Consider the following 20,457-nt stretch of genomic DNA (forward strand, 5'->3'; position numbering starts at 1 on the left):
TTTCATTTGTTTTCTGATAATAGTCAAAATCCAACATTAATGTGTCTAAATATGTTCATGGCTCTGTAGTTTAATGGAACTGACGTCAGCATGTTTAAAATGAGTTTTAATGTATAAGTAAAATGAAAAGACTTTAAAACAAATTATTTGGCTCAAAGCTCCATTTATATGGTGTATGTTTCAAGCTAATAATCAGGGCTTACTGTGGGTCAGCATGTCATATCCCAGTGGTGTCTAGTGAGATGGAGGGTTATCGTACATGTCAGCTAGATAACCCTGTGAACAATTTTGAGCAGTGGAGATAATGGGACTGAATTCTGAAATGAGGTAGAACTCTGAAATGGGGCAGAATTCAGAACGGGAGCTGGAAATATCACAGTGTCGTGTGTGAGCCCCATACAGCTGCTTGTGAAGGCAATCACTTTTTGCCATCAGTAGTCGCTTATGTTTGACAATAATCCTTCTTGATAGGGTGCAATTAAAATGGCAAATCAGGTACATATTCCCATAGAAAAGAAAGGCGAAGTGAAAAAATTACTTCCTTGGTACTGGTGCTATCTTTCTATTCTTTTTATTTATTTTTTTATTATTTTTTATTTGACTACAGATTTTGCATGATAATCTAATAAGTATATTTTGCCATGTTTTGGACAGCTTTTACTCTCCTCTCTTCAGGTTGTGCTGTTCACAATTATTATGTTTTAAAAAAAATTATTTATGGTTTATTCTCCTTTTTTCTTAATAAAAATATAATTTTTATGTACTTTGAGGGAATTGTAGATCATCTTTGTAGCAATAGATGCACTTTCATACTCCAGTTTTTTCGGGTTTTATTTTCCTGTATTTTACTGGGTTTCATTTTATAATTAAGGAAAAGGCCAAATTTGTTGCACAGTTATGAAAAGAATAGTTATGTAGACTCTGGTTTCATGCCTTCTCAGATGATGCAATGGGATTTCTAATTGTGCATCTAAATCAAACCATTGATATCATAACTGAAGTAATTCAGTCTTCATACAAAATATATAACTTACATAAAGAAATTATAAATTACTTGAGTTTCAGGTTTGTTTCCACCTTTAGAACGAGCACAATATATCCTGCTGAATTCCATTATCAGCTTTTGGAAAATGGACTTTTGCATGTGTATATTTACAGTATATATTTTGACAAATCTTAGGAATGCCAGTATTAAAGGTATTTTTTTCCCCACCGTCTATTGTATCACTCGTCTTGCGTTTGCCTTTTCTTTTTAGCCATAGCGTAAGTGAATTTTTTAGCACTGACGAGCATATTCTTTCTGTTAGTGTTTCTTCACACACTTGGTAACCGCAGTTGTAACTCACAGCAAAAGCTTAGTGACTTCTGTAGCCTTTGGTCAGCCAGTAGAGGCCACTCATAGCTTGCTACTGAAGCTGGTGATTTGAAAATGGGGAGTTTGTTGTGCACATGGGGTTTTGAAGCCACTGTGAGCGAGCTTATGCTGACATGAACTGTCATAGTATGACTTGTACCTGCAAAGAGTTCGGTTATGAGTAATTCTGCTTGTATATGTAAATTCATTTAATATTGACGTTTTTCTCTTTCCTATAAGTCCCGTGGCAGTAGGAATAAAAATCACCTTCAATAATATACTTCAAGCAGTCTTAAATGCTTTGATGATAACCTTTGTTGTTTGTACAATCTTTACTGTAATTATATTACATTACCCTAATGAAGTAAGGAAAAACTATTACGGATAACTTGGGGTGGAGTGGGGGGAGGAGGGTCTTGTTTGTATGTGTTTCTTGGTTTTTCCCAAATGAGGAATTGAGCTGCAAAAAACAACTTACCAAAGGTCAAAACAGCAAGCCTGCAGCAGAACAAGGAATTGAACCTGCATCTCCCAGGTCAAGGCTGGTATCCTAATCACTGCTCTGCTCCTTCCTCCTGTCTATGTCACCATGTGGGTAACTTCACTTATTGATAATAATTTTACAAGTAAAAACATTTCAGCGTTTTAGATCATTCTTAACTAATAAGAGTACAGTCCCAGCGCTACTGAAGTCAAAATTCTGTTGCCTTAGCGAAGCTAAGATTTCACCCTAGAGTAAGTTTTATATCTAAACAGTCAGCTAAAGTATCAAAATAATTTTTTTATACGCAGCATATTACCGCAGCATTTAATTAGTAGCTCTTTGTACTAAGGGAAATTTTGTTTCATTTAAATAAAATTTGTTAATAATAGCTATTTACAGAGTAATGAAGTAGCAAAATTTTGGCCATTGTTTTGTTGCCATACCTAATACAATTCAGACAGCTGCCCTGAAGGTTTTCCCTTTCCTAATATAAAAAAATTGAAATAGTGGTGCTGTGTGGTGTGCTTATGCAGTCCTGAGGATCTTACATTTGCTTTTTAACAAGGAGTTGGTTTAATCTAAAAAAATTAAATAAAATAAAAATTTCTGGTTTATGTTTTGTTCTTGAGACTTGTAAATCAGTCCATTTTTTGCAGTGCCGTGAGCTGCTGTTGGAGCAATGGTGCCACATAGTACTATTTAATATTGAATGTTAGGAATCTCAAAAGAAACTCTCTTACTAACTTCCTTGCAGATAGGACACTTGCACTTTTCACTCTACCTGATGCTTTCTCCATAGACCAAATAATTTCTTTTACACTATGCGCTAGTACTTATTTGCTTTAATAGCTCCTCCAGTGTGAGCGTATCACATACCTAAAGGCAGCATGTATGCAGTAATGTATATCATTACAATGCATCATTAAACTTATTCTGTTGCCTATTCTGTAGTATATAAAAGCTTGTCCCTTTGACAAAGATTTAGGACAAAACATGGTCTGTGATATTTTCTGCTAGTGTTACCATTTAAAACAAACAAACAGAAAACCTTATACCCAGGCCAGTCTCTTTTCAGAAGACTTTCTTCTTTTAAGTTTATAATTATTTAATTTCAAATTCAGGTTTTATCTTAAAAGCAGCAGAAACAACAAAAAAAAAAAAGATAAAAAAACCCCCACAAAACAAAAAAAACCTGCGTAATAGCAAAGATTTACAAAGAAATTCTCTGTTTTGCTTTTATACATGAGACTTAAATTTTCCATCTTTCTCTGAAGGAGCTATATAGCTCAATAGTTGACTTTTCTTTTAATCTCTGATACCATAGTTTTTCTTTTCCATCTGTTAATCATTCAGTTGAAAACCATAGATGAAGAAATAGAGGTATTTTGATCAGTTGTGTGAAAAGAAATGTGGAGAAAACTCTTAACAGTGTGTGAAAGCAATACAGAGACTGGGGAGCTGGGACATATGCTTTAACTCCAGGAAACTTACTGATTCTCATTTTATCTAGGGTGTGTAGCTCTTTCGTTTCTCTTTTTTTTTTTTTTTTCTTTTTTTCATTTTTATTAAGAGAAAACAATAAACATGTACAGGGACATGTGTGTTTAGGATTAAAGTCCAAGTCTTTTGACCTATTTTTCTTGAGGTTTTTCTTCTTCCTTATCACTTGCATATATTTTGCAAGCAGAATGGCAATGATCCATTGATTTTTTGCAATACTATGTTAGCATGAGGTCAGTTTTAAAGAATTATAACCAGAGTAGCAAGAAACTGGCATAGAACTATTCTGCCAGTGAACCATGTCTTCATGAAGACTTTGTAGAGTTTGACTGAGCATCACTTAAAGGTAATCTGTACATTAAAGAGATGCTTTTCTGGAATGGTCAGTTTGGGCCCTTCAGCAAGAGTGTGCTTGTAGAGGGAATAAAAATGTAATGGTAATGTCAAGCTAGGGTTATGGCAATGATTCAGTAATGTATACTGTAAAAGCTGTTTTTATTTTCTTAGTTTTCTATATTGCTCCAAGTCAAAGAATATGTATCTATATTTTTTAAAGTTGTATTTTAAATCCAGACCTTTGTTTAGTGTAGGTGCTTTCCAATGCTTCTAGTGAAAAAGGGGTATAAAATGAGTGATAATAAATTGATGCTGAAAATAATAAGAAATTGCTCTTAATCAGCGCAATAAAATGTAGAGAATAGATTTTTCTCTCTTTCTTCCCTTGATACAGTTTGATTTAATTTCCTATAAATTGGTAATTATGGATCTGTGAATTATGGAATTGCCATTGTGATGCTGCAATTGCCACTGCAAAATCCTGTTGTCCAGGATTTGATTTTAGTTGCATTTTGTTTTGCAGAAACTCCTGCCTGAGAAAATTGGATTTGCTACTGAACTTTTCAAATTGTATTCATCAATATAGTGTTTTCAGGGAAAGAGACTATAAATACGTGAACCCAGAAAAAAGTGCCTTTTCTGGAATTTAAGAGATTTGGTTAATATAATTAATTTTTACCTATGTTAATCTGTAGTTGATCATAGCAATTAATTTCTAGAGTGGAAAAAGGGACCTGTTCTTTCATTCAGAAAAGTGGTTAGCTCATTTGTGTAACTAGTGTTCAGCAAAATTTTGCTGAAATTTTACTGGGTTTGCATACTATGAATGTGACACACTGTGATGGTTAAGTTAAGCATTCAAGTGCACATGTGGATTCTTTAAACTCATCATAGAATCATTTAGATTGGAAAAGACCTGTAAGACCATCGAGTCCAACCATAAACCTAACACTGCCAAGTTCACCAAATCATAGCAAGGAAATAACATCCTTTAAAAAACGAGCTTGGTAATGTCTTTTCACTGCACATGCTATGGAGTGTTTGGCATAAAATCCAATTTAAAATACAAAAATATCACTTTCAGTATTTAAAAATTACTTAAATTTTAATAGATTTATTTTTTCAGTAATGGAAAACATATCTGAGGTACAATTATGAATAGGACATAGTCTGTATTTTTTCAAGGATGTATTTCCTAAGCTAAACATAAATTATAAAGAGGAAGTGTACTTGCTCACTTGACAGGGTGATAGCACGGGAGAAAATAAGGGAGATGATGATGTATGGTTGAGTATGCATTTTAAGGTAGCTTATATTATTTTAAGTATTAAGAAAATACTATGTATGGAACACATCCGTACTTGGGAGCGCTGTATTATACTTGTCTTTAAAAATAATTAATGATTTCCCATGGGCTAGTCAGTAACTGAACATTAAAATATACTTCAAATGAGAAGTAAACAGAATTGTTAAGTAACGATGTAATGTATTTTTGGTTTATGTTAACTTACTGGGTTTTTTGCTGGCACGTGGTAGTACCTTTTTTTAAACTACAGCACATGTAAATTAAAATAGTGCTATAATATTTATTTTATTAAAAGATGCATAAATTGATCCACTAAATGGATTCTTTTTCTTTAAATGATGTTCTGTATAGACTCCAGTCTTGGACACCTCTTACCCTATTCATATAAAGTGAACAGTAGTGTTCAAGCAACCTGTGACTGTCCTGTAGACGTTTTGCTCCCTCTCACTCAGTGGTATGACCAGCTGCTCAGAAGAGGTGATCATCCCCCTGCATTCAGCGTTGATGCGGCCTCCTCACCTGGAGTACCGTGTGCAGTTCTGGGACCCGCAATTTTTGGGAAGGATGTGAAGGTCCTTCAATGCATCCAGGGGAGGGCAACAAAGCTGGTGACAGGGCTGGAAGGCACGTCCTATGAGGAGCGGCTGAGGATTTTGGGCTTGTCTAGTTTGGAGAAAAGGAGGCTGAGGGGCGACCTCATTGCTCTCCACAGCTTCCTGAGGAGGGGAAGGGGAAAGGGAGGTGCTGAGCTCTTCTCCCTGGTACCCAGTGATGGGACGCGTGGGAATGGTTCAAAGCTGAGCGCCTAGGGAGGTTTAGACTGGACATTAGGAAGCATTTCTTTACCGAGAGGGTGGTCAAACACTGGAACGGGCTTCCTAGAGACATGGTTGATGCCCTAAGCCGGTCACTATTTAAGAGGCATTTGGACAATGCCCTTAATGACATGCTTTAACTTTTGGTCAGCCCTGAATTGGTCAGGCAGTTGGACTAGATGATCGTTGTAGGTCCCTTCCAACTGAAATAGTCTATTCTATATTATTAGCATTAAAAATGACAGTTGCCATGCTCAACATTATTTCTGCGGAGTGAAATCCTCTATCTTTCTTGTCCTCCTTTTTCTGTTTAATCCCACCATCTTCCCATATATCACTTCTGAAGTTTGTCATGTGCAATATCTCAGGCAGCAGTATACAACGTTGTCTATTTTGAGGCAAAATGTCCTAGTCTTGAACGCTTTTCCATTTTACTGTGTCCATCAGTATAGGTCATAATTTCTCAGGGAAAGCAATCTTTGCAAAACAGGAGGAGTACTTTGTCTCTGAGTTGGAGTACCTGTGTTTCAGGGACTCTGTAAACAGTATGCAGCCACCACCTTGTCTTCTTATTCAAGCAATGGTACAAGGACTTGTAGCCAGAAGAAATTAAGAGTTCCAAAGATGACCCTGAACTTTATTCATATTAAAACAGTTATATCGACTGTAGATTATAGTATCTCTTGTGGAATGTGTTGCTGGAGAGACTTTGCGCAGGAGGAAGATGACAAGCAAGGAGGCTCAAATGTTTCCCTAGTTTCCCTTTACACTCCTACCTATTTTGCTGCTTTATGCAACTAAGCCACGGTACAGATTGCAACACAGTTGGGCTGTATGAAGACCCGGGATATTTCTTTTGTACTTTTTGAAGGTCAATATTGTTCCTCATTGTCGAGGACATCATTCCTAGTTATTTGCTACATCTAGTAAGTTTTTTAAAAAGCTGCTATTCTTAATTAGAGGAAATAGTTAGAAATACTTCCACTTTTTATATTATAGTTACCTAAGTTCCAGTATGAGTGTGATTATGTTTGGTTATGGGGTAACACGACTTCTAGAAACACAGGCTATTAAATATACTGCTAAAAAGCTTGAAAGAGGTTATTGGGCATTTCCTAGGCATTTTAATGTCTCATAGGAAGGAACTTTTAATGCCAGAATTTTGTTCATGTTGTGTATGAACTTTAAAGTGTGCCATGGCATTTTTTTCCAAAAGTTTATCCATCAAAAGATTTGAAAAAAAAATTACTATATTTATATTATTAGAAAAAAATCTGCTGCATTTTTTCCTGTAAAGCATGTGGCAAAAGTAGTCTACAGCACTTGTTGGACATTATCAAAATGTGCTTTTTCAGATTGCACTTAACTTGCCTGTGGCTCAGATGTTTGTTACAAAAAAAGAGAAGGCACCCCTCCTCACTTTTTCGGAGGGAACAGTAACTTAAAGACATCAGACATAAGCAAGGAGAATTTGATGAGAAGGAAGACAAGCCCACCTCAGTTCCAACGTCTTTTCTCAGATGGCTCAGTCTTGGTCATCTCGACCCCTGTGGCTAAGAACCATCAAGGACCATAGCCATCAGTGCTAACTATACGCTATCAGCTCTATCAGCTGATTTACCATACAGGTGTTAAAAACTAACAGTCTTGTGTATATAAGGAGAATGTTTAATAGTGTATAAGAATTGGCCATTTCCAAGAAGAGTGTTGTTAATGAATGAATTTAGTTTAAAGTTTAACACAGGCCTTATCTGTCAGTCTTATAAACACTACCATCACAGCAGTTCTGATTCCCTGATACACAGGTGTGCACTCAGACATGCACACTAGAATACATTCAATTGGGGGGGGGGGGAACCACACACAAACACAAAAAAAACAACTTAGTCGTGCAAACCTTCAGTGCTGTTTGTTCTTAGTTACTTAGTTAGGAAAGCTACTACTTACTTTACCCCCTGATTTCTTCTTGTGTACTGGGATTTCATCACCTAAAACAATTCTAGATAACTATGCATTTTTTTGCATAAATAAAGAATCTGAAGGGTATTTGTTTTGATTTTAGTGTCCTGCGATCTGCTGCCACTTTCTGGAGCAATTGGATCTCTATTCTGTGGAGATTCAGCAGATCTTTGGAGTAGTTTTTTCTAACAGTGAGTTAGCAGATGAAGATGGGCAACAGGTTCTGTTTTGCCTTTTTACACCCTAGATAAGTTTTGCAAATAGGAATTCCTTTGCAATAACATATTGTGAATCTTACAATAATCAGCATTCAGTTTTATGCAAAGATCTATATGTATGCATTATGAGTTTAGTTTTATAAATATTCTGTGGCCGCTTGGTAGCTGAAGCTATCTGGCATGTGCAAGAGAAACCTGAGCAGTGTACTTCGTGATCAGTTGTAACTGTATTCCAAGCAAGTTCATATTCTCATATAAATTAGTGGAAAAACATACTTCTGTGGTTTATATATTATTTTAAAACTGGCAATTTATCAAGTGATTTTTCTTGAAATTTCCATGCTTATTAAATTTCAGATTATGTATTTTGAGTAAGCTGGAAACTTAAACTTGTTTCCATAAGTATGGCTGCAGGTAAACAACCAATTTTAGTCCAGAAAATAGCTTTTGCTTCTGTCAACATGTTGTTTATTTTCTCCCTGAGATAAAAAGTTCAGTTTTCTGATATTTGTACCAAGATAAAGTCTGTAAACAAGATTAATATAGTGTGGAAAAGGTTGTCAGCAGCCCTGGCAAAGGAAATAAGTTGCCTGTACACAGAACATACTGTAAACTGAATAAAAGTGTCAGGTCCACCATGAGATAATGTGATCATGAACCTCTAACAAAGCATGACATAGGCACAGTCGGCTTTTCTTATAGCCACAGTGTAGAAAATGGATTACTATATTCCAGGGATACCCACTGGAATAGCATGAAAACCTCATTTTGAGATTAATGCAGGATGCAACTCTCAAGAGCTGAGCTACATGCTTACCTATAGTGTTAAAGTAACAGTTTAGTTATTAATCTTAAAATTTGGAAATTACATATTAAAATACTTGTTCATATTACTAGGTCTGTCTTTGTGAATTGACATTTCTCACTCTTATTATTAGGTGAATTATGATATTGGAACGGTAATGTTTGGTCACTGTTTTATTATTATCATGTGGTTATGTAAGGGCTCAATAAGTCTAGTAAAACAGTAAATTCCAAATGTGGGTAAAGCAGTAGGTGCTGTCCTCCCATGTAGCTGCCATGATTTCCTCTACTAGGGATTTGTATGTCTGCATAGATTTTTCTGCAGTAAGGTATTACCAGTTCTTTTCAATCGCTGTCAGCCAGAAAAGTGACAACACTTTAGGGTTTCTCAATTCTGCCCCAAGTGACATCATTCTTCAGGTCAAAGAAACAGATTTTGGTCAAATATTTTAACTGCACGGAGCTTTCAAATTATTCAGTGAGTGTTCTTTGAAAGTTTTCCAGACTTGGATCTCCGACTGCCCTGGCTCTTCTCCATCATGACACCAGATGAATAGGGATATTTTTCTTTCAAGGTTGAGCACATTGTTCTTTTAATAAAGAGTAGGCTGCTTTTATCTGTGAATCTTCTGCTTATGTACTTTTGGCAAGCCTGAGACACATAAATGTATTATCATTGAGTTTTTGTGGTCTCCCTTCAAAACTGGCAGAACATCTGACTTCATTCCCACTGCTGGTCATCTACTGACTGTAAAACTATCCAAGGAACTGAAAATTTGTTCCTGCATTCTTTCCAACAGGAATAATTTGCCTTCTGCTCTGGTTCTTCAAGCATGAGTTTCATCAGGTGGTCTCTTATTCTTCTGCTTTTACCTATCTACATGTGCAGACAAATTAAGCAGATTCTAAAAATAAAAATAAAGCTGTTTGAATGCATTCTTGAGCAATACCAGAATATCATCATCTGCAAAAGTCTGCATGTGCTATCATGCCTTCTTAAGATCATTCTTAAATTGACCATATTATGTATTTTTGGTTTCAGTATATATAAAGCACTAGACAAGGACTACAGTATGGTGTGGTAAAAATTATTTTATCTTTGCTTTCTATCCCACATCAACTTTAATTTCAAAAGCTTTGTGTTGTTATACAAAGGTTGGGAGCAGTTTTTAATAAATTTGTTGCTGTATTATCCATAAATAAGAATAGTATGATAAATAGGATTTTTAAATCATCTAACTTTCTTTTTTTTGGAGATAAAGTTCTTCACAGACTTTTCAAAAATAACAGGCCCCTGACATCTGTAGATGTCTGACATCTGACATCCAATCAGAATTACACATTAAGAATTTTGGTGAATATTTTGTAGCACTTTCTGCATTCAGACTTCGCTTAAAAATTGCAGATATTGCTAACTGCATTTACTATATCTAGTGTACTGTCTCTATTTTGTATTTAGCAGTTGTGATATGTTTTCTTAATAAACAATCACTGTATGTGTATGCTGCCCCATTATTCAAAGTCTTTTTTTTTTTTTCCTACTTTTTTTCCATTAGATAACTCCAGGACCAGGCGGTAGCAGGAAAACGGTTCACTTGTCCCAGGATTCTCTTCACCATGAGTGAGTATCAGCGATGGGAGTTATAACTTTTTATTATTGTTTGCTTTACAGTAGTACCTCTGTCCCAAAGCCGCATTTTACAACTGTACAAACATGTGATAAGAGCCTCAGCTCAGTTACATAATGATCTTTATTTAATAATAATATTTATAATCCTTCATAATTCATTTTATGTTTATAATCCTTCATAATTCATTTTATGTTTCTTAAGGAAACGTGAAGTTCAGTGCTTTGTAAATGTATTTTTATTAACTTGCTGAGTATATGCTTTCCTAAAACGTAACACATTTAAGACTCGATACCAAATATGGGTTGTTTAAAAAGACTTCCAAAGGGAAATTCAGAAATGCCAAGCTTGAATATATGAAAATAAACAAGCGTCACATCTTTGAGTCTTAGACATGATGTATCACGTGAGGAGGAAGGTTATCATAAACTCCACAAAAAGACATTGAATTAATTGTTTAGTCACATGTAAATAGGGAATGTCATTCAGTTCATTTAGTTACTCCAGTGTGCCATTACTGTAAACTCTTACTCTGTTCAGCTGACAACATTTAGCAGCATTATTTCTTGGTTATCTCTTTTGAATAGTTACAATAAGAAGATTAAATTTTCCTATATTTTCCAAATCAGAAATCTAAAATGCAGACACAAATGATTAGGAGATAATATATTTGGGGATACATTTATATGTTCTAACTGCTACTAGATACAGCATCTACAGTTTAAGACAAAACTTGCCAAAGCACATATACTACAAACATCAGATCCTCAGTACTGTTTTATGCTACTAATCCACTTCTGTTGCACCCCATAACTTGCTAATGTGTGTGTTAACTAAAGAGGCTGTGATTTCAGAAGTTATTTCTACTCTAAAGTAATTCAACTGGTATTTTATGGGGTTTACTTTTATTTCATTAAAACAAGCAAGCAAACAAATAATACTGTAATTAAGTGAATGGACAAAAATCATAAAAATCAGTGTGATGTGAATATCACTTTCTCATTACAAGAGGTCTTATTGTTTATGAAGGGTTTTTAATGTCTAAATATGAGATGCATTCAAATCACTCTGATATATTTTTCAGTAGAAATATGTTTTACTAACAGTTTAGTCTGTAATCCACTGATTTGCCACAAAACAGCAGAGTTTATGTGGAGGAGGATACCCCAGTTTGCCGCTCCTCCTTGAGCGTTTGCTGTTGACACTGGTCAGGGACAAGACACTCATCCATGTGGAATTTAGATCTAACCCATTATATTTCTTATCTTCATCAGCTTCCAGATGTTTGTGACCTTATTTGTTGGGTCACTCATAAATGTGATGGTTTTTCTTTTCATCCACTGCCAACATCAAAGTTGTGTGTGCATGAAATCTCCCTGTTTTCCTCAGATTTTGAACTATTCGGTGCAGTTGATGAACGTTTCATGTCCAAAATATATAAATGTCTACTACTTTTTATCTTGAGGTATACTTTTAACTTTATTGCTGTCATTCTTTTTCATTTCCAACTTCTTTTCCATAATCACCTTAAAAGTAGAAAAAGGAGTTGGCGGCATGCAGGTTTTGGTGACAGCTGGTCTCATATACAAGAACAAGAGGGTTGACTGCTCATCAGCAAACTCATAAAAAAGGACTGACAAAAAGCCACAAAACTTTCAGACGTGTGACTTAAAAAGAGTAATTTAGACCAGACAATTCCATGGTATCTGCTTCTTCTCAGTATATTAATTAAAGTAAAAATTTTAGTGTTGTCATGTGGCTGCTGTGGAGGAAGAAATGAGGGTAAACTCTATTGAATTTAACTACTTCAGAAAAAGCGTGACTAGCTTAAGCTTATAATCTTTGGTTACACTTCTTGAGGAACTTACAAGCATAATAGCAGATAATGTGATGGTCTTTTTGTGCAATATTATAATGGATGGAATTATTTTATCCTTTGCCCAAAACCTATTGCTTGCTTACATGAGTAATATGTAGTATTATATGTAATTTCAGATCCCCCTTGTTTTAATTGTTTTTTCCTTCTCCTTTTCACTTGGCAAGTGTCAAGATTTGCCCCAGGTTTGTATAATGCTTACTACAGCTACATTCAGATGTTAATTCAGTTCTATGTGATCACAGTGTGTATGTGAACCAGTATTAATACGCTTTTACTGCTATTGAGGAAAAAGTCACATCGTGACTTCTTGTCCCTGCATATCAGTGTCTTAGTCCAAATTCTCGTCTCTATGAAGTAAGGCTGCCAATAGTCAAAATTGTGCAATTGTGTGAAGATATGAAGCCACTGAATTTACAGACTTTGAATTTCACTTTAGATTCAAACTCAGACCTCAGTTGAAATAATACATTAACAAGTAACAGGTAGTCCACAGTACTTAAAAATCTTTTCAGCTGTAATCATTAATAAGTAACTCTTCAGGACTAAATATGGAATGACTTTCATTTATAGCATATGCATTATAGCATATTAAAATACTATCATTTATATATTATTTTAGCTTGTTTGACAAAATATAATTACCTATAAAGCCAATAGCTACTCAGAAGTGAAATTTGTGGTGCATTCTTTCAAAACTGTTAAAGACTTAGAGAGTTCAATAAAAATATCCCATTAAAATAAAGTATAGCCAAAGGCTGTATTTTCCTGGCAGACAATGAAATACCCAAAAGCACGCACAGACTGGTCATATGACAGCGTGTGCTTTGTTAGTTATATTGTTAAACCTGTCTTTTCTTTTTCTCCCACAGTCACTGGTTTAGCCCTGGGGCTAGGAAGGAACATAGCCAGGTAAGAACTGCTTTGATCAAGAACAGTTTACTTGAGATGTATAATGGAATTTAACTACCTCTACTCCAGAGGTAGTGGTCTAATATTTTTAGAAATTATAAACAAAGCAGGTATGATTTCATATTTTCTTGTAAGGAAACATATTAACCGCAATGCCTTTCAAAAAGTCCCTTAATTAAAAATCGTTAATTAGTCACTTAATGTCAGTTAAGTATCTTTGAGTTTTAACAGGTTAAATGAAAAGTCTGATATTTTTTTAATGATTTTGTTAATCGTAGTATCTCCAAATGTTGCATTTCTCAAAATGCTGGAAAGCAAAACATTTGACTCACAAAATCAAGAAATACAGAACAGTGACAAAAGTGGGCAGGCTTCTACGGGAAGATCTTCAATTCCATTTTTCTGCATTCCATTGGTTAACATGACCACAGCAGTAAAAAAGGAACTGTTAAATCTCCATCATGGTGCAGATATTAGTAAAAATATCTCACTAGTTTGTGTGCTGAGCCCCTGCAATGTAGTCCCTAGGAGGTCCAAGCCTAGAGATGTGGTTGAGGGAATGTGAAGACATGTTTAATATTTGATTAGCAACATGGCACTTAATTCTTTAGCTTGTCTTCAGACGTGAAGGAATACCTTTTTTTATGGATGGTAATGAGGTCTAAACAGAATATACTGTCCAAGAACTATAAAATGTGAAAATAAGCTTGGTTTCATTTCATAAATATATAGTTAATTTCAACTATTCAGTAGAAGTAGCTGAATACATCATCAACGCATTGAAAATTAAGACTAAAGTTCCACAGTACATTTTTTTAAGTTGGTAAAAATTGACATAACACAGTTGATTTCATTAGATCTGTGCCAGTTCACTAGTACATTTACAAATTTAAATAGATTTGAAACTTCAAAAGGAAATAAGATCTATAGAATCTTTGGAGGGTTCATCTTAGCATGATCCTTCATGAACACTTGTAGCTCCAGTAAGTCATAGTTTAAATAGGTGTATACTCTTTCCTGTCCCCTACCCTTTCTTTAGAACTCCAGAGCATGCTGAATCTCTCAAAGTTATATTACTTCCCCAAAACTGCCAGAGTAGATAAAACATAGTACAGTTTTAGCTGTAAATTGTGAACTTCTAACATGTTACAGTAAGCTGACTGGTACTTAATATCTAAATAGACGGCTTTATGTGATTCACATTGAACTCTCATTATTTTGAAACACATTTCCTGGGAGAAGAAATGCATAAAAAAGAGCATTTTAAATATGAGCATGCTTCATCTTAATTAATCGTGATAAAAAGTTCTCTTGGGCTAATCTTTATCCTATTCTTGAAATTTTGATGTTATAAGTAGTCAAATTTGCTAGGTTAGAATGAGTTGAGTGATTTTATTTTTTTTTTTTACTTGGATTTTTTAATATATTGTTTCATATAACAGAGTAGTTAACTGAAGATGTGCTGTTTACTTCTTTAAAAGATTCTAAGCTTAAAGCAGTATGGAAAGTTTCATGCTGAGAAATACGTTAACCTACATCATACATACTGGCAATATCCATTCAGCATAATGTGTGAAACATATGCGTAGCTGGTATATAATGACAAATTAATTCATTTTTCTCAGATAATAGCAGATTTGAATTAATCTTAAATTTAACATGTTTATTTCGTATTTCCTACAAGCTGTGTTTTCAGAGCTTATCTGAAGTTCACTGTTTTTGTAACTTAAAGATTACTAATGAATTGTGAAGTAAAGCTAATGTCATCAAATAATATAAGTGCTACTGGCACATAATGGGGTTTTTTTTTAGACAAGTAAAAGAAATGAGAATGATGGGGCAATGTACTAATGACAATTTTGACAGCCTATAAAATTCTCACTAAATTTGTGAAAATCCATAGTGTATAACTATGGGTTGTATGGGTTTACTACTTTCTCTTTTAATTAATTTCTGGAGTTGAAGTTATTATGTTAGAACACAAGTAATTAACTAGCCAAATTTAAAGTCTGGCAGATGATCTGTATTTGTCCATGCTATAACTACAATTTACTTATCAGCCAGAGAATATTGGTAACAGTAAGACTGTTCTTAGTACTTGATCATAAAATAGATACACATTATATGAATGCCATGCTGGTAAAAATTGTGGCTACATTTAAATATGAATTGTAAGTGCTCTGATTTGTTGATGTTAAGAAAATGAAAAAATTATTTTGGAAAAATCTACCAGAATAAGGTGCCTTACATTTATATATGCTTCAGATTGCCTTTTAAAACCAGACTGCAGTATTTTACTGCATCTGAGAACTAGACAGTTAAAATGACGAGGAGCATTCCTTATATGAGAAGCTAGCTGTAGAGTTTTTTGGAAAAAATTAATCAAGTGTAATTTTATAGATAGGTGTCATTTTTTGGAGTCCATGCTCATGTACATTAAGGTGTCATTGCCCAAGTCATAAAGTTCATAATTTCCTAACTTCCAGTGGACTTTTAAATGTGTTTGCTGTGAATATTAGATTCATTCACCTGTAGTCTGTTTCTAAACAGTCTTCCATTCTATACTTTCTTCAATATATGATTAGTTTCAAGAAACATTTGTATTTTTCATACTGTCGTTTTAATTTCTTTAGTGCAACTTTTTGACAGTTTTAAATGAATCATTCATTATTCCTACTTCCCCACTATTATGGGAAGCTTTAATATTGTGGGTTTGTTGATTCTGCAATTTTCAAATTACAAAAACTCCTGGGGCTTAGAAGAGTTTGTAACTATTTCATAACTGCTTAGATACAAGTGCCAACCTCAATAGTTTTTTGTAATTTAAGTGTTCTCCAACTCTTTTCATTATACCATTTTGAAAATTTAAATTGAAATTGTGAAAATTGCAAAATTTTACAGATAAGTTAATTGTGAAATTGTGAATTGCATGGCTTTCTAATATGCTTTGAGAATGGTTTAATTTTTACATTTTCATTTATTTAGGAATTTTAAATTGGTGGATATATCTTAAAATACTAGCAATTATAAAATTCTATTAGATGTCAATCTCTTTTAGAGTCATGGGTGAAAGCTGTTGAAAGATTACTCAAGACAGGAAAGAATGGCATTGTCAGGATAACATTTCTAAAAAGCAAATAAAAGTATTGCTTGTGAGACTGTTCTGAACTTTTTTTTTAATAGCTTCAACTCTTGCGAGACAACCGATCGGAGAGAGGACACAAGAAGAACAGCTCTGTAAAAACAGCTAGCAGGTAAGTTAATGCTGCAGCTGTCATTAATACTGTTTATGAATTTGTTGATTTCCCAACTCTCCAATTTTTATATAAGTAGTCACACCATTCTTTTGGGGTATTTTCAGAGGTCTTCTGGTTCTTTGTGATTTACTTTCAAGAATTTCTTTTATATGGCATAATCTTTGCCTAAAATGTGGATATTAGACTTTATTCTTGACTATATCCAACTACACTTACTAAACTTAATCTCTTTAGTAAACATCAGAATTAAATGGATGCCAAACTAAGGTTTGTGCTTCTGGCACGTAAGTTAAGTGCTGAAAATGTATAAAATTACCATTATGCATACATGCTTTTGAAATCAAGAGGATAACTCAAATACTGTAACACTTAAATTGTATTTATATCATGTTTTGACAATAAAAAATTTATTGTGAAGACTTACTAAAACCAAATCTAGTTCTATCCTCCAGCTTCTTTCCTCTCCCTCAAAAGACAAAAAATTCAACACTGAACTGGTAGGCACTGGTCTAGGAGTCTGTTCCTAGAGGGTTTTTTATGTACATGTTACCTGCTGGATCTATTCTGCTAAATAATTCTTTTAATTCTAGTATTTTTTAAAACAAGAAACTACAGAAATGTTTCCCTTGCTATGCACAACACCTTAAACAATTTTTATGTTGTTCTGTGAAGATGACAATGTGCTATCAAATTACTTTTTTCAAAAAGTTATAATAGATTTATATCATTATGTAATACTATGGTTTTGAGTGAGACACTTGTCTTTTAGCATATAGGTGGTCATTCTGAAATAAGTTTTTAATATTGTTAAATACTTGCTTTGATGAATACCTGGAAGGGGACACCAATATTTCTTTCAAAAATACGCAAATTAAATATGAATCTATTTCACTGTATACAAGTTGTCGTTACATGCTCTAAAACATTTGTTATGCAAGTGTTGGTCATTCATCTTCAGAAATTGTGGTTATCTTTGTCTATTAAACCTTTTATGTTAAGCAAAAAAAATTTTGAAAACTTCTGCATACATTTTCTGGGAAGCGCACTTGTTAAATCTTTTTTTTTGCTCAGAATTTTAGAATTAGTTCACTTTAGATATGAATTATCACCATAAATGCACTCTTGCTATCAGGCTGCTTACATGAAATTGGGAGTATAAAGTGGATATAAAGTGAGCAGTAAGAAACAGATTATGTTTCAAGTCATTTTAGGATCTTTTTTATGCTGTAGCAATGTAAAATGGTGTCTGAGGAGTTCAGAATCATAATTTATGTGTTTGTTATTCTGACCAGTGAAACTCTTGTGAAGTGATTGCTACCTACAGAAGTGGTTAGCATAGAGATTTTTAAAATGACATTCAACACCTGAAGTGATCTTCAACCTCTCTTCATGTCTGGTCAGCAGTACATTAGTAGACTGTTATCCCAATAAACATCTGGCAGGGTTGCATAGAAGCAATAGGTGGCAAATCCAAGCCTGAAGACTGACATGTTCTGTAAAATATCGGTAAAATTAAAGTAAAACTTAACATAAACCATTATTATGACATACATAAATCCACAGTACATTATCATACTGTAATACTCTTAAAAACAGCAAGGGCACCTGCTAATGTCTCCTGGTACCATCATCTCTGTTTTCAGAGGCTTTTTCCTCCAGATGGAGTCAGGTTATTTCAAAATAGTTATCTGTGCTTTTTCAGAAAACCACTGTTTTCTCTGCCTACCACAGAAACTTTACTGTTAGTTCCTTAAAGTGACTTGAAGAGAAATTCTCAAACTTCTATGAAAATGATAGTTTTAACAGGCCATCTGCTGTCCTAGAATGTCAAGTCATATACATCTTATTTACAAGACGCATATTGAACAAATTTTAACATTCTTGCTACAGTTCACCTGCTGAAAATAAGAATTTAATTTGCACAATGTGCAAACGTTTTTTCTCTCAGGCCCATAGCATGTCTGGTGACTACTTTCTTCCTATAGTTTAAGTGTTCTATAACCTAAAATTTTGCTTTTTATCGAAAGCTGTAACAACCAAAATAGAGATTGAAATTCAGATATATAGGAACAATACATGACAAATACATAGTTCATTTCCTCATATGTTCATAGTACCTATCCTCATTTGATTCAAGACAATTCTCTGGTATTCTGTTCCTTACAAATTAAATTCATGGTGCATAGTGACATGTCAGATTTATCTGTGGTTAATACTGAAGGCTGATTTTGTTATGACTTAATTTTAAATTATCAATTCTACCAAAAGGGTTAATCTTAGTTTCACCAGACAATACAGAGAAGGAGAATGTTTCTGCTTAACAAGGTGCCTACAGAAATTACAGTTTTAGTAGCAAATATTGTTCACAGTTAGTAAAATGGTGAACATCACCTTACTTGCAAATGTGCATCTTCATTACTGTGTATGAAATCTTAAAATGGAAATCTGTCATTTAGATTTTTGCATGTGCCCAAATACTTTAAAAACCACTAAACTACAGTGATACCAATCAAATGTCACAAGGTTAAGTTAAATCTTTCATTATTTCAGTGCACTAAGTGCATATGCAGTTAAATCTTCTGTTGAATGCAAGTGTTTACTCACACCTGAAAGTCTGCAGCTTTCTCAAATTGACTCTAAATTAGTTCTTGCATGTGTTAAACTATTGCAGTTGACACATCAAGGTAATTCAGATGAGTAACCCCTTTAAAAAGAGGCATACAAAAAGTAATGGCTGTGACCTTGTATTGTCTTAATGTTTGTTGCTGTATGTGGTGATAGAACAGCAGCAGTGGGTAAGTATTGGACATTCTATGAAAATATCGTACTTATCCAGAATACAGTTTAATCTGCTTTTATTGCAGGACAGAATTTCTCTGGGTCTTTCTTTGTATAGTTTTCACACAACTGTGTTTCTTGTTGTGGGACTATCTTTGTTTGCTGTTTTGGAAGACCTTTCTTCTGTTTTTCGTATGTATGTGAGATATGTATATACACACACATTTTTCTATGCTTGCCTCGACTTTCCTTACCCCTTTTGGATGACTGAACACAGTTCTTGTCTCAGCATGTAGACAATATGTAAATACCCGTATTATATTAGATCAGTCACTTGTGGAATAATTTACTCTGTAAATACACCAGAAAGGTGTGGAGCTCTAAGCACGGCACTGGTCTGCAGCTGTCTTTTCGTGGTGGAATAATACTGATACTTTCTGGGTGGGTTTTACTGTACTGGGTTGCTTGTATTAGGTTTGTTTTGTCAAAATTAATAATAATGAGCCAATCCTATATAAACTGACACGAACTTTTACTAGTGGCAAGATAATTAGTTTGTTGAGAGCTGTTGATATGGCTATTGAAGAACCAAATGTTAAGGAGGGGGGACAGTCCTGCACCACAAAACTTAGAACCTGGATAGATTATATTATGCTGATACAGTTCAACACGTGACCTTCTGTATTTGACACATTTAAATATGTATATAAATATATCTATTTATGCTACCTTTACAGATAAGCTTTAATCTACAAATATGTAGTTTTCCCATTAATTATTTAAATTAGATAAACAGTACTAAATAATACTGGTTTAGAAGCTACATTTGTTTCTCCTGTATAGCCTTGAAAAAGTTCTCTGTTTACATTATCTCTCTGCATTAGGACAGGAATAGTCCCCTCCGCAATCCAGCTACACTGCTTAAAGGTGTTAATTCTTCCAGCTTCTTGTTTTCATCCTCTACTCTTTTACCAGTAAATAAGGGGTTTTTTGTCTGCATTTTTTAATATGCTTTGGACAAAACTTGCCTGGTTAGCTCAACTCACCTATTTAAATTAAATTGGCTGGTTTTGTACAAACCATATTAGGAGGTGCTCACATGATTTCTTCCTCCGGCAGAGCTGTGGAGATGATAATCTCCAGCAGATGTGTGATAACAAATAGCTTGGGATAGTAATGTCTTCATCTGGCACAGTTGTTAGCAGACCAAATGTCTGTCCGTAGCCCGAG

At 34.3% G+C, this 20,457-nt stretch overlaps 1 protein-coding gene across 2 annotated transcripts in view; it reads left to right on the forward strand.

Moving 5' to 3' along the window:
* The window catches only part of GPATCH2 (G-patch domain containing 2), a 131,744-nt gene that overhangs the window by 80,813 nt on the left and 30,474 nt on the right, over window positions 1-20,457 (forward strand). For both annotated transcript variants that reach the window (XM_052805896.1, XM_052805897.1), the window contains exons 6-8: window positions 10,333-10,397; window positions 13,153-13,192; window positions 16,376-16,446. In XM_052805896.1, coding sequence (XP_052661856.1) covers window positions 10,333-10,397; window positions 13,153-13,192; window positions 16,376-16,446 — 176 coding nt within the window. The remainder of the gene's footprint in view (window positions 1-10,332; window positions 10,398-13,152; window positions 13,193-16,375; window positions 16,447-20,457) is intronic.

This window comes from Harpia harpyja, chromosome 13 (genome assembly GCF_026419915.1).
Source record: "Harpia harpyja isolate bHarHar1 chromosome 13, bHarHar1 primary haplotype, whole genome shotgun sequence".
Lineage (NCBI taxonomy): Eukaryota > Metazoa > Chordata > Aves > Accipitriformes > Accipitridae > Harpia > Harpia harpyja.